The sequence below is a fragment of the Seriola lalandi genome, unplaced genomic scaffold, assembly GCF_002814215.2.
Source record: "Seriola lalandi dorsalis isolate HSWRI2012SDOR001 ecotype SW California unplaced genomic scaffold, Sedor1 jcf7180002054335, whole genome shotgun sequence".
NCBI classification, from domain to species: domain Eukaryota; kingdom Metazoa; phylum Chordata; class Actinopteri; order Carangiformes; family Carangidae; genus Seriola; species Seriola lalandi.
Window position 1 is genome coordinate 624,258 of NW_019524888.1, and position 15,138 is coordinate 639,395.

Below are 15,138 nucleotides of genomic sequence, written 5' to 3' on the forward strand. Positions count from 1 at the left end.
TGGTGGGTGTTGGGGGGTGAGTGGAGGGTGAGAGAGAAGGGATGGGAAGAGTTGATTAGGAGGAGAGAGCGGGGTGGGGGTGGGTCAGAGATGTGTTAGGGTTTGGAGAGAAAAATGGGAGAACAGAGGTTCTATATATATGTGTGTGTGTGAGAGAGAGAGAGAGAGAGAGCGGAGAGTGTACGTACGTGCATGCATGAACAATAGGTTTTATCAAGCCAGCCTGAATATTGTGTGTGTGCGTGCACATGCATGTGTGTAGGGCCTTGGAGGGGTGAGTGTGCCCTCTGATAAGGCATCCTAACTTAATGAGCTTGAAAGGGGGATGGAGGGGAGAGCACAGGGGTTCGGATGATGGGTGGAAAAAAAAAGAAGAGGGGGGTGGGGGTGGGGGTCGTTTGGGGCTAGAAGTCTTGAGGAGAAGCCCGGGGGTTGTTAAAAGGTGGCACAGCATCAGCAGGTTTCGTAATCGGGCTTCAAGTCACACAAGCTCGCATCTCATATTTTGGAAAGTATTCAAAAGTCAGATTTACCCTTCCAACTGCTCCCCAGCTCTCACGTTTTATAGTCTGTCTGGGATTTACGTGAAAACCTTACAATACTTGAGCTGTGTGCTGAACTTATCAATAACAATACAACATTTTTATTACGTAGCTCTAAAACAGTATCGGCTTAGATAAAAGAGAATAATAAAAAATTGTTACTGGTTTAATGTTCACACAACTTTTTTTCTTTCTTTTTTTTTTTTTTTTTTTTTTAATAAATCGCCAGAGGGTTAACGCCCATCTTTCAGTGAGCTCTGGTCGAGTGCATTGCAGCTGAGATGTAAAAAGGCGATTGGTTTTCAGAAAAATGCAGGGCTGATCTCCTGCGTTTTCGCTCTTCAGATGTTGAGCTACTTGTTGTCTGCCCTGGAAAAAAAAAACAACAAAAAAAACCAAAAAACGCAGGAGCGCGCACCGCCTCGCTCCGAGACTGAAGTGCGTGCATCCTCTCTCCCTCTCAAAATGTAGGAGTGTTGGCTTCCTCGCTCACAAAATGTAGGCGTGCTCGCTGAAGATTAGAGCCCAGCTAAAATGGATGCCTGACCCACGCTGAGAGAGAGAAAGAGAGATGAACAGAGCAGGGCAGCAAAAAAAAAAAAACAACAAAAAAAAACTCTTCATCCTCTGTGCATAGACAGACACGCAGAGGGAATAGACATCCTTTAGCTCAGACACACACGCGCACACACACACACACAGGCGCAGTGATGTACATGACTGTTTTACATGTATGGCATTTTACAGAACCTCACAGGAACAAGAAGCATAATGTTGCTACTCTTCCAGTGTCGTTTTCTCTCTTTCAGAATATTGTGTTTATATCTTTTTTTTTTTTTTCACCACAGTCTGTTTTCATTCCGTCAGTCTCTCTGTAGTCTCCCATGCTCTTCTCCACCTTCACTTCGCTCCCTCTCTCCCTGCGTGACTCTGCACCATCTCTGTGTCTCTTTCTCTCGCTGTCCGTCTTTCTCCTTCATCCTCCCGCCGTCACTCCCGCTCTTGTCCTCTCTCTCTCTCTCTCTCCTTCTCCCTGAGGTCATTGGGGGCAAGCGTGGTGCAGCGGACTAGTCGATAAGTATCATGTCAGGCCATTTCATGTGTTTTCAGGCAGAGCCACAGTCTTACCTATTGCCAGCGTTGTAGCACGGAGCAGCTTTGCTTTTTCCGCGGCACTCAAAGTGTATTTACATTTTTAAGATGTTGAAGGGCTTTTTGTGCGGCTGCAGCGAACGAAACAGATCAAGTGTCTGTGTTAATGCACAAACCATTTGTTTTCTTTTGTCTTTAAATTCTGAATTTCAGTGTTGGAGAGAACTAAGTGCTTTATTTGAGACCAATGTTGAGGTACTTGTACGTACCTTTTTTTATTTCACACTATTTTATCCTCGTGCTCCTTTACATCTCATAGCAGATCTTCCATTTTACTGCTGTAGCGTAATGAATACTCTCACTTTTGATACTGTAAGTATGTGTATCTGCTAACACTTATGTGCTCTAACTTGAAAATGAAATTATAAATGCAAGAATTTTCTTGTAACAGAGATATACCTTTTTGTCTCTTTTTATTAGTATTACAGTACAGATAGACAGGAAACAGGGAGAGGCAAGGGGGGTGGAGGGGTGATGACATTCGACAAAGGTCCTCAACTAGAATTGAATCTGGAAAGTTGCGGTTATGTGGTATATCCCTAACCCTGTAATGGATTATTTTTTTATTGTTGCTTTAACTCAATAAAAGATCTCAGAGCTTGTTCCACTGCTGCTGAATTACTGTACATGCTTCGTAAGCCTTGCACAGATTGCTTGGTAAATCCTGAACTGAACTCCAGTCGTGCCAATTAAACACATTTGACTGTGAATTTGAAATCTTAGATGAGGACACTAAGAAAAAAGAAATGCGACAGTAGAGGTGAGGACAAATGGAAAACTGCTAAAAACCATACACCAGTAACAGGAGTGGACTAAGGGGTGATTACATAAATCACCAAATTGAGGTCATATCCTTCTTCAAATGTCTTCATCATGAGTCATCGGGTGTCACAAACTCTATGTCAATGCGCGTCTCTTCCCCACCGCTCTGCAGCCGTAGGCCTTCTGAGGGAAAACGACAGAGAGAAGCAAGACAGTGGGGTAAGGAAGAGAGGAGAGAGTACATTTTCCTCCTCCTCCTCCTCCTCCTCTTCTTCCTCCACCACCTCCACCCTCTCTCGGGGTGTCACGTCCTATTTGTGTCCCGGGGCCGTCTCTCTGGCGATGGTGATGGCGAGAGGGGCTCTCTCGCTTGGCTGGATAGCAGGGAGGACTTGGTAGCACGAAGCGATGGTCTGTGCTCACATGGGGGGAGAGAGGGAGAGAGAGAGAGAGAGAGAGAGAGAGAGAGGGAGGGAGGGAGAGAATCAGCAATGGAGAGGAATGGAGAGAGTCAGAAAGGAGGAGAGAGAGAGAGAGATGCACCCGTTCAGCCATGTCTTTGACAGGGGAGTCTTTCCGACAGGCGTGAAGAAAGGAAGGGCTGACTGGGCTGAGTGAGCTCAGCCCTGGACACACACACACAAACATGTTTTTGTCACTTAAGAGGACATTGCATTGACTTATATTCATTCCCCCAAGATTTAACAGACACGTCACGACCGCTCCGTGCCTAATCCGACCCGTAACCATAACCTTAACCAAAATGTCTTCACCATAAAATGTAACGCTTTACCTTGCAGGGACCAGCTTTTTGTCTCTAATTAGGAGGTGAGTCCCCATAAGGCGGCTTTTTGTGACCCCACAAATTGAGTAATATGTATACAAACACACACACACAAACAGAACTATTCTTAACGTTTCCCCTTAGTTTCAGTCCTCTCTCACACATGCATATACGGTATATAGAAATTTCTCTCCCTCTTTTTGAACGTCATCATCATCAACAGCATCAAAATGCTCAACATGAGGATGTTGCTGTATTTCGCTCTGGAATTTTCTCTCCTCCATCTTTGCCATTTCTACCCTCCACATTCTTCCCTCCATTCCTTTGCTGCTGCTGCTGCAGTGAGAGAGAGAGAGAGAGAGAGAAAGCGAAGCCACATAAGGTTATACACAGTGGCGTGACGCCATGCATTCTGATTTATAGATCTAAAATGGCCGCCGTGTTGTGACTGCTGTAGAGGGCTGGATGGAGCGCGAGGGAGTGGTGCGGGGGTGTATGTTTGCTCGGAATAGCAGACCTTTTCTTGGACTTTGTGTTCTCCTCGCATGTAGCATCCTCTGCCCCGGAGGGTTTCGCTACTACAGTGGTTTGGTGGTGATGACTGATTAATTAGGCCATGATGTACAAAGCTCCACGCTTGTGTCGGCTGGTTCACGACAGTGCTGTTGGATAAAGGCAGGGGAAATGGGTACTTCTGACTGCACACTCTTTGCATTTGAAAGGTAAATATGTCCATGCTCATGATGCTGGCGCTCCATGTTGAGGGCTGCGTTGTGCTGCAGTTTGGTTTGTGGACACTGGGTCCTTCCTGCAGGGAGATTAGAGTCCTCACATTGTAGCGGCAGCCACTGAGGACTTAGAGGTCAGCTGCTGCCTCAGCCTCTCTGTGGGGCGCGGAGCTTTGATTTACTGACTCCACTGCATCACCTCTAGCAAACACACACACACACACACACACACACACACACACACACACACACACACACACACACACACACACAAAGACACACATATACAGCTAGTACCACACTGCCTCCATGTGGACAAAAGTACACACTACCCTGCTGCCCTTCACTGACATTACTTCCTCTTAGAAATTAGTGGTCATACATTTTTAGATAAATCATTTCCCTCTTACATGCATAACTCCTGCTGACCTAGTTAATAGAAGTACCAACTAGAACCAATCGGTTCTGTTTTTTGTCTTCCTATGCTTTAGGTATTCAGCTCAGTTCCAGAGACAGTAAAAGATGTATTAACAAGACATGTGGACTGTACCTCCTCGCTGGCATGAATTTTGCTTTTTTGGTCTTGCTTTTCATCTGGAAATCTCTATTAATGAACTTCCTCATGAGATACACAGAGTGGGAATTTCTCAACAAATGGTCGCATAGACAGGTGACAAAATGAGGGGAGAAACATAGTTATTATTGAGGACACTAAGCTCAGTTGCTTGGTACTTTTCGGTTTCATCAACTTGGGGAGATTTTACACAAACAATACGTAATACATGGTGGTATATGGTATTGTAAAGTCTGATTCCAGCATTTTTAGACCATAAATTTGTCTGCTTTCAGACCAATGAATAAAGAGTTCCTGACATTGCAGGAAGCCTTTTAAACACACTCCTTCCAAAGCAGCTCAGGGTTACATTCAGGTGACTCCCTCATCATTCACAACATTCAACAATGATGTGAATCAGTAGGGGATTATCAGTTGGAAGAATGGTGTTCACCCCTGCACTAGAATTTCAGAGACTATGCCAAGGTGCCTGAAGCTTAACTGGAGGCACCTGGAGATCCAGTTTCTTACTAAGGGACTTTCCTGTTTGTCACTCATCTATGTTGGTTTTATCCTTAAACCCTCATGATGATTTTTTTTTGTCCACTTGGTGGCAGCAAAACAACCTGTGAACACAACATTGTATCATCCTATAAAGTTGCGAACATGTCAGCAAAACAGCTAATCCAGCAGGCATAGACCATTTGGATCAATTAGGATAATCTTTTTGGCCACCTGGCGAATTTAAGTCCAATATTCGCGCTCCTCTTAGCTCAGTTTTGGTTTTAAATCCTGAGGGAGATATCTGGCTCTTTAGCTGCTAAATGCTCCGCCATATTCACCAGCTAGTCTCTAACTTCTGTCTGTCTGAAGCGTGGTGCTGCACAGGTATTGTATAGTGGGTCTATTAGAACGTTCTCACTGAAAACAGCTGCCTGCCGCTGCTGGAAACCAGGTTTGAGAGCAGTGAGAGTGAACCAAAATGGTAACGCTAAAACCTGCTTGGAAGGATTGCTGAATTGAATTACTATGAACAACGCATTTTACATTACACATACAGTAATGTGATGCATTGTTTATGTGAAAATATTGATTATTGCAGCTTTAAAGGGACAGCTACATCCTGGAACATGTGCCCAATCACAGTCTTTACATCGTCATGCCCAAGGATTCAAATGAAAGATGTGTATTTCTGCAGAACTATGAAGCACAGGCAGTTCAACAATGAAAAGTGGATAATGCTCCACAAGTCTTTCGAGAAGCTTCATCAAGACATTTTAATACAATTTCCTGCCTCACAAAATCGTCCGCATTGACTCCGTTGCCACCTCTGTGAATTCAAGCTGTCCACAGCCTCCATAAAGGAGCAGCCTACAAACCTTAACAGGCAATTTTCAAGTACCACCTTAAGAAGAATGAGGCCGCCCATCCTTCAATACTCCCAACAATATCCATGACAGCATCATGCAGAGAGACAGGACGTATGCAGAGGCTGATAAGTACAGGCTGAGCTTGGATTGAATATATTCAGTTTCTGTACCATGCTGTTTGCTGAATGCTGCCAACTGACGCCTCCACAAAAGCAAAGCTCCTCCACGCTGCACACTGTTCTAAGGTGTAGCACGCTACGCGCAAGCTACTTGTTGCCCAGAGACAGTCCCGGTGCACCGAGAACTTGTTGTTTTGTCAGCTCTCTGGAGCACTGATCTAGAGAGGACTGAGCACTTGTATTATTAGATAGAGAAAACCACTCAGCACAGCAGGTCCACCTTTGATATATCTGTCAGGTGGAGGTGTTTAGAGTGTGTATGTGTGTCTGTGTGAGCGAGTGTGCTTTTCTGGTGCGTTTGAAGCCTTCTCTCAAGGTGTTTAGAAAAGTGTAAGTGTGAAAGTGTCTTAAGGAGTTCTCAAAGAGAGCGGATACTCTTTGATGCTTTGTCCCACAGAGAGAGCCACAGAGGCAAGCTGCACTACAAAGATAAAAAGATGTTCCTTTCTTCTGTCACTCAATCACCCCGCTTTCTAGTTGAGGAGCAGAAACTCTTTACTGTATTAGTAAGAGGTATTGAAAGTTCACATCCAATACACCACAGAATAAAACAACCATTTAAGAGGCGCGCTCGTTCTGGGGAAGTTACAGCGATCGAAGAAAGTAGAGCTGAATCTGTGTCATGACTTCGCTGATGGAAACAGGTTTAAGAGTCTGAGCACAGGGGGATGCTGAATATCAGGAATATTTTCCTCACAGATGTGTTTCAGTGATCATAACCTTGAAGGTAGAAGGCTTTAACCCCGTTATCATTGATACAGAATGGTATATAAGCACATATAAAAATAGCTCTGAGTTTCCATGTGGAGATTATTAACTGTAGAAGAATTCATTCAGAATCTTGCACAATATGTACACAGGAAGTCCAATATATATTTATAATGATTTATACAGTTTGAAGGGCGCAGATTTCTAGAGAAACGTTCTTGTCTGGAGATTTAGTGAGAATTAGTCTGATACTATATTTACTGCAAAATGCATCCTGTTTCGTCCACATAACCGAATTGTTCTTTTTTCTTTTTTTTCTGCTCATCTCTTCATTCGGGAACAACTGGATAGTAATTATTTTTGATTTATATGTGTATCTTTACCCCTAGGAGTTGGATAAAAAAGGCTACGGCCCCATCACAACAGAGATCCTGGAGGGGCAGCAGTTTTACTACGCTGAGGACCATCACCAGCAGTACCTGAAGAAGGTACCAAAGGGCTACTGTGGCCTCAAAGGCACTGGAGTCTCGTGTCCCATTGGAGCCAGAAAGGATGAGCTGTGAGACTGTGCGGTGAGAAAGAGGAGGATCAGTTACTGTTCTTAATCTTTTATTTTTTTTAAAACTGCGTGATACACTTGTGAAATGTATCACTTTTTAATGTAACACCATATGAGTCAAAGCATGAATTCATTACTGAGCCTCAGGGAATTTTCTGTTCTAAGCTGTCCGTCAGTTATGGAGAATACATAGTGTACAGTAAGGCAGTTTTATTGTGTAGCACTGTTTAAACAAAATAGCAACTTAAATTGTTTCATGTAAGATATAAATATGTATCAAAACAATTCTTAAAAGACAATAAGAATGCAAAATAAAAGCAGCTAAATGAAAAAATGCCAGAATGAAGCTGTTCCGTTGCTGTGCAGCAGGAGCAGTGTGTTGGGCTGCAGCAGCAGTCAGCTTCCATAGGGTGGCGACATTTCTCAAAAAATAGCAGCTCCAGTAGTCTTTTTATTTTTTTATTTTTATGTGACATACTGTAGCAAAAAGAAACCATGTAAACTCTTTGTCTTCCACAGTTGGTTGATTGGAAGAAAATCTACCAACCTTCAGTGGTTTTCCAAGCCAGCAGCGTTTTCACACAACGCTGTGACAGAGCTCAGACTTTACTGTCAGAGTAAGAATCCTTAAGATTTTTTTCAGTGCAGATTTTAATATAATCATATGATTTTACTAAGTAGCTTAGTATAATTCAAACACAACATTACCAGCTTGAATGTAATGCAGTCTTTTCTTTTCATTTTATTGTAAATAACTGATGCATGAATTTACTTCAGTAAAATCAGACATTTTCTTCAGTCTCACCTTGGAAATAATAAAACACATCTTCTCCAGATTTTTGTTAATGTTTCGGCATGTTTGTGTATGTGTGTCGGCGTGCGTTAATTTATGCATGTGTCTGCCCATGCAGCTATATATATATATATATATATATATATATATATACAGATAAGTGTGTGTGTGTGTGTGTGTGTGTGTGTGTGTGTTTATGAAAGATAAGGCTACTTTTCCCCAGCCTCATTTAAGAATGTACCTACCGTACAAATGAGGGACAAAAGGCTATGACTCACTATGACACACACACACACACACACACACACACACACACACACACACACACACACACACACACACACACATTTAGAGACTACTCATTCTGGATCACAGAATGACACTTGAGGCACTCATGTATGCAATATGATACACACTCTGCTTAAACACTCACTCCACCCCCCCACCCCACCCCCCCAAACCCATAATTATGAATAAAAGTTCTATTTCACATCATATAATTACAAATCATAAGAGCACAGAGCAATTACTGAATAAGCATTGTGTGCCGTGCCTTTTATAATTAAACACATCAACCTGACAGGTTCATATTTAAAAATGAAAATCACACTCATGGTTAGGTTCCAAAATACAGAGATGATATCTAGAAAAGCTTTTTGGTCGACCGCAGTAGTGTGATTCACCACGCTCTCGTTTTTCCCCTCCCTCTCTTCTATCTTTCTTTCTCTGTGTGTATGTGTCACATCCTGACACCTGTGTGTAGGTGTGGACCAGGGCACAGGTGCAGGTGCAACCTCTCAGGGCCTATTTTAGTATTGGGACAGATATTTTTGCATGTGTCTGCATGCAGCAGCCGTGTGTTTGTGTGCGTGCGTGCGTGTGTGTGTGTTTGCCGGGGCATGTGAAGCTGTGGCTTGCTTGATCGAACCGCGCTGAGTGGTATGTGGTTGGGCCAGCTAGCGCCCGCCTATATTTTTGCATGCTGTTGTGTTTTGTCGAGTATGTGAGAGCAGATAACCTTTTAATAAAGAGATCTTCATTCCCTCAGTTTTGAAAAGACGATGGCATGAAATCTTTAATCGCATGAAGAAATCGATGTCTGCAATGATGTCTGACTTCAACAAGCGATGCCTCAGTGAAGCGCAGCATGATTCTGTTTATTTCTGCCACATTACAGGAAAAGGCTAAGGTTATGAGTCGATTATATGTAGGAAGAGATCCGCTGTGGAAATTACCAAGTTTAATGCAGAGGCTGCATGAGTAAGTGTATGTTTTCTGTGTATTCCTTTGTAATAGATTAAAATGGGGGCATGGAAATGCATGGTACTCTCATATACGCATCCATACACAAACACAGTGAGGCAGGGCAGGACACGAACCAGGCTGTGTGTGCCCTCCAGACAGAGCCTATTGTTTGCAGATGGGCCTTTAGTGGCCCCACAGCTGGCCACAAAGAGCATACCGCTCCAGCTCGCTGCTATGCCTCTCACTGGCCTATGCTCAGTCACCCTGAAGAGAGAAGGCAGCTCTCAGGCACATGAACACTACCATGTTCGTACGTTTGATATCTTCTTCTATTATACTCTTACAAGCGTGCTTTATTCTTCTTTTCCTGTCCTCCGTGTCAAATTCTCTGAGCCCCTAAAGAAAAATCATCGCCTGCTTATTTGAAGAAAAGAATAGCTTTGTGCAAACACATGGTACTGTGGAAGAGTGGGCTGAAACAGAAAGGTGTTGGTTGTTTATCAGAAGTACTCTGCACTCTTACCCACACATGTGCACACACACAAGCATACACACATACATAAACACACGTCCCAACCACTACCTCTAACTTCGTCCTGTACTGCCGCCTAATGCAAAAGGCAGCGCCCACGCACGAGAAACAAACACACCAAAAACACACCTTGCAGAGACGTGCACCCACACAAATTTCTTGCACTCTGATACGCTCTCTATTGTGTCCTCCTTTCACAGCGTTTCATTTATCTTCCCCATGACGGCTTCGATAGATCTTACCGTATGTATATGTAATACATGTGTCATACCCTGCATGTATACATAGTTATAAGTAGCCTTGTTTCATTCCTCTCTAGTCGCTACCATAGGCAGCAAAATAATTTGTGTTTGCAGCACACCAACACGGCATTGTTTGGTGAGCCATATAAATAGAACAGCAGAGCGGTATATTCTGGTGTTGTCCTACCAGCTGGAGAATTGTTCTGCCTTCTTGTCCTGCTCCTCACATAATTACTTTTCTGGATCGTAGAGGTCGTAGGAACACAATTGGATGTGTGTGTGGGAGTATATATCTTCTGTACGTGTGGTAGCAGAGGGGAAAACAGAGCTTGTATTTTTCTATACGTCCTGTACATCTCTCTCATGATGATATGAGGAGGAGGTGCAGGGTTTTGCAGATGCCAGATGTGTTTGCATGCCCTTCCTAGCTCTCCCTTCCCCTCCCTCTGGTTCCTGCATGGGCGCAGGGTCTCAATCAGAGCATCAGGGCTCCAGGAACCGGAGCACAGCAGTCTCTCTGTGCTGCCCAGAGAAGTGCAGCCTTGTCTGGGTCGGTGCATCTGCGGCCAGGGGGCGAGCAAGCGAGCTGGGGGAAGAGGGCGAACACTGGTGCAGCCGCATGCTGGTTTCACTGGAGGTCGCAGCCTGACCCCTGAACTCCGGGGCAGAAAGACGAGCTTATTCCAAATACAGTAGATCTGCACATGGCTGGAGAAGCTCCCGTGTCTCAGTCATGCACGGGTTGATGACACATTCAAACTTTAAAACAGACTGTTTCCTCTCACAGCTTAGTTTGCAGCAACAATACCCTCATTAAAAACTAGAAAGAAAAAAAAAAAAAAAAAGACAAGCTCACAAACGCTCACACATACAATACACAGGTGTGTGTTCTTTCCCATGGAGACAATGTCGAAAGCCTGTTTCTCCTTCCCACTGGGAATAGCGACGGGTTAAGGGTGGGGGTGGAGGGCAGCACGTGCTGCAGGGCCTAGTTGGCTTGCTAACTGGCCCACTGGCTTTCTGGCTGACGGCCCACACTGTGACACTCTGCACCTGGGAGCCTGTGAGTTGTCAGCCATGCTATAGCTAGTTCAAGCTACCACCACATGACACACAGGAAACACAGAAATAACTGCCTTAGTGTCTTCAGCGCAGTAACCACTTGCTGGGGGTGTGCTGCTGACAGAAAGGGGTTAAAGGAAAGTAGAAGACAGAGGAATACTGGCTGGAATGATAGCATGAGGGAGTAAGAATAGAAAACTGGAAAGGAAAGTGAAACACAAAGATGCTAAAGGCAGTTGCACCTGTGCTGGAGCAGGATCCTTCCAGACGCTGTGTTCAACTATATGGTGCATTTGCACGTATTCACTGGCATATGCAGTGTATCCTGTTGATCATGTCGTTTTTGTTTTTTTTTTTTGTTTTTTTTATATAATCAAACCACGACAAAGATGATTGCGCAACAATCAAAGTTTGACATTTTACAGCTGAGGCATTGATGTAACAGTTACATTTCCAAAACAATTCTCTCTCTGTCTCGTGTTCATTTTCTGGCTTTATCTGCTCTGTCCATCTGCGCCTTTGAGTTATCTGAGCCTCACCTCGCACAGGTGTGAGAGTGGAGTCAAGTTTTAACGCCACCGACAAGACCTCGATTAGAACTGAACACAGGAAAGCGTTGTGTAACATTTGGGCTTTCAGCTAGTAATGCGTTGATGTGTCACCATTCTGAAGAAAGAGGACAGAAACAGGACACACTCACACACAAACACACACACAGTTTGCATTGCAACACGCAAAAACAGCGTTTTTTTTTTTTGCTACGCTTGCCAGCTAATTTCTGCGAGCGCTGCAGATTGAATCTTGTGTTCAGCTTCTGATAAGAGCTGACACAAGACGGCGGTGATGGTGGTGTTGTCTGTTTCTGACTGGATGCATGTTTCTGTCTGTGTAAGAGGGAGAGAGAGAGAGAAATGAAAGGAAGAGGAAGAAATAGATGTGGAGGAAATGAGTAGATAGAGGGAGGGAGAAAAAGAGAAGGGAGGAGAGATGGTGCTGGCTGCACCAGGAGGAAGCTGGGTCTGATGCTTCTCCATGCAGCTGCTCCCAAACACCCACACTCTTCCTGTTGGAGTGTTTGTGTGTATGTGTGTGTGTATAGATTTAGTCTTTTACTGCTACATGAGGAAAGAGGAACCTGAATTATTCCAGCACAAAAAAAAGTATATTCTCCAGACTTTAATACTCATTTTAATGGTTATATGTAGTAATATTTTAGCATGGACCATGCTGTGCCAGCAGACGCATAATAGAACAAAGTTTTAAACCTTGCGCTGAGAAGACAGATCAGTCGTCTACAGCCAGACAGAAAACGGGCTTAGAACTAAAAGAGTTCAGCGGTGCGGCTCGAAAGCTCTCGAAAAGTAACACTTCAGCTATTTTAGACTGCGTCTTCTGTAGGATACCTGAAGTAGGTTTCTCCCGCCCGGCCAAGGCCTTCTGTGTCTTTTCAAAGAAACGCTGGCCTCAAAAAACATCCGCTCGTGGAAACACTGGCCTGGCAGTCAGTGAATGGAAAGGTTTGAGGTGAGAATGTGGCCACACTGAGGTGTCAGCACGGTGTGCAATTGTGTATGTGTGTATGTGCGTTTGTGTCTATGTGTTTAGCAGTCTTTTTAAGTTTCCATCACAATGAAATGCAAAGGACTTTTTTCATTAGCCACATTGCTGTTGTAACTGACTGGTGGGTTTTTAGGTGTTCAGGATGACCTCTGACAACAATGCCCTCTGCAGATAGCACCACTAAGTTTTTGGCTTAACTTCCACTCAGTGTCTTGCACCATGCACAAGCTTTCAGCTGCAGAGCTCGTGCCTCGGTTTCAGAGGAAGCTGGAAGCTGGAAACTAAATACTAAGTCCATGAAAGAAGTTAACAGCTGTTGTTGTGGACTGTTATTGACATTGCATTTGCCTGTTCTAATTTGAAAATATCAATCAATAAGAAACTAAAGCCAGTTTAAATTGGATTTGATATAGTTTCTAAGTGAACAGACTCTTCGCTGGCTCAAAGAGGAGAATTTGCTTTACAGTCAGATGAACATAAAATCAACAAATGTGACTGAAATAAAATAAACATCATTAAGATCACACTGTCATCTCAGCTGTTACTGTGAATCCACATATGAAGATAGAAGCCAACACGTCAACTAATCAAATGTTGCTCAACAATTAGGGTATGGAATTGGATTAGGGTGCTGGGATGGCTGGTGCTGGGTACTGAGGCAGGATACAGTACATCTGCTTATGCATAATGATGGTGGAACAGCACCAAACTATTACAATACAGTGGTGCCAGCTCAGACCCGACTGCTATTACTGAAGGAAGTAAGAGTTTTGAGTTTTGGCCCAGAACAAGATTTGGAGAGAAATTGGATTTTTTCTTTTTTTTTTTTTTTGGTAATTCCTAAGACTTTCTTGGTCAAAATAATTCACTTCCATAAGAACTTTTATAGACGTGTGTATTTGCACTTAAGTATGAAGGGTATGAGTAAATATTTTGATTCAATTCTAAACCTCAGTGTTGTCAGGGCTAGAGTTTGGTTGATATCAAAAATAGAACGGAAAAAAATAGTTAAATGAATGAGTTTTGTTAACCACGATAAATGTTTAATTGTCATTTTTCAAGAAAGAATGGTGAACTCTACCTGGTACCAGCTTCTCATTTGTGAGAATTTCTTGCTTTCTTTGTACACTGTGATAGTAAACTGAATATTTGTGCTTTTTGACCACTGGCCAGATTAACAAGCAACTCAAAGACATCAGTCTGGGCTTTGGGAAATGGGGATTTTTCACTACAAACACACACACACACACACACACACACAAAATAATTAATCTATTAATCATCAGAATTAATTTATATTGAAAATAATCATTAGTTTCACATAAACACACACACATATATATATATATATATATATATATATATGTGTGTGTATATATATATATTGTAAGGCAGAGGTAATTATCATAAAATTACATTTTCTCTATTGCTGTTTGGTTTTAAAAAATATATATATCAGTACTTCTCAGTTACTTATTATTACTCTGTATTGGTCACTATACCAGGGTTCAGCAAGAATATTTTATTTTGGCAGATGTTTTAGAGATGTCACGTAAATCTGAGAGGAAATGGACTAATGCAGTGTAAATGGAGGAGATGAGACATGAATGGGACGCTGTGTGCCGCCCTGCCAGCACATACTGATTCATCACGTATTCTCTGAAGTCTCATACATAGCAATAATGTTTGATGATAAATATGTCCTCTCGGCCTTCAACCTCCTCTACATCTACTACTACTTTTACATATCTGTCTTTGTCTTGCTCACTTGCTTCTCCAGTCTGTCACACTCCTTCCCCTCTGCTTCTCTTGGGGCCGTGTGAGATGAGTACAAGACAGGGGAGAGTGTGAGCTGTGGTGAGCCACAGACCAAAATAACTGGTACTTTTTTATAAAAACACATGTGCATCCACCCACACATAAAGTCACACATGCGTGCATAGTCGCACACACACACACTCACACATTACAGAGGTCCCTTTTACTTGGGGATCCCTGGAGAGAGGTTTAGCTGGATATATTTTGGCTGTGCCAGTAGAGATTGTGTGTGTGTGTCAATATCCAGAGCTGGAAATGGACCACCATGAGGAGTGAAATGGGACTTGACTTGACGCTATTTACGAGCTGAGAAATTTGAAGTTTTGTCAGCTGTCTAGACTTAAAAAACTAGAACACTACATTAGGAAGTAAAGCAACTGTTTTATTCTTTCAGTTTCTACTCTCCATCTCACTTTCTCTCTCGGTATCTCTTTTGCCTTCTCTCTTGACAGATACTGCTGCCTCCCTGTCAAGCTGGCATAGTGGCATCATTCTAAAACTGGTATTAGGCATTTCCTGCTGCGTCCGTTGGCGGGTGTAAGGGTGTGT

The 15,138-nt window shown here is 43.1% G+C and overlaps 1 protein-coding gene across 1 annotated transcript in view; it reads left to right on the plus strand.

The window, feature by feature from the left end:
• The window catches only part of msrab (methionine sulfoxide reductase Ab), a 33,696-nt gene extending 25,525 nt beyond the window's left edge, over positions 1-8,171 (plus strand). The window contains exon 6 of the mRNA XM_023407436.2: positions 7,168-8,171. Coding sequence (XP_023263204.1) covers positions 7,168-7,341 — 174 coding nt within the window. The 3' untranslated portion in view covers positions 7,342-8,171. The remainder of the gene's footprint in view (positions 1-7,167) is intronic.
• The last annotated feature ends 6,967 nt before the right edge of the window (positions 8,172-15,138 follow it).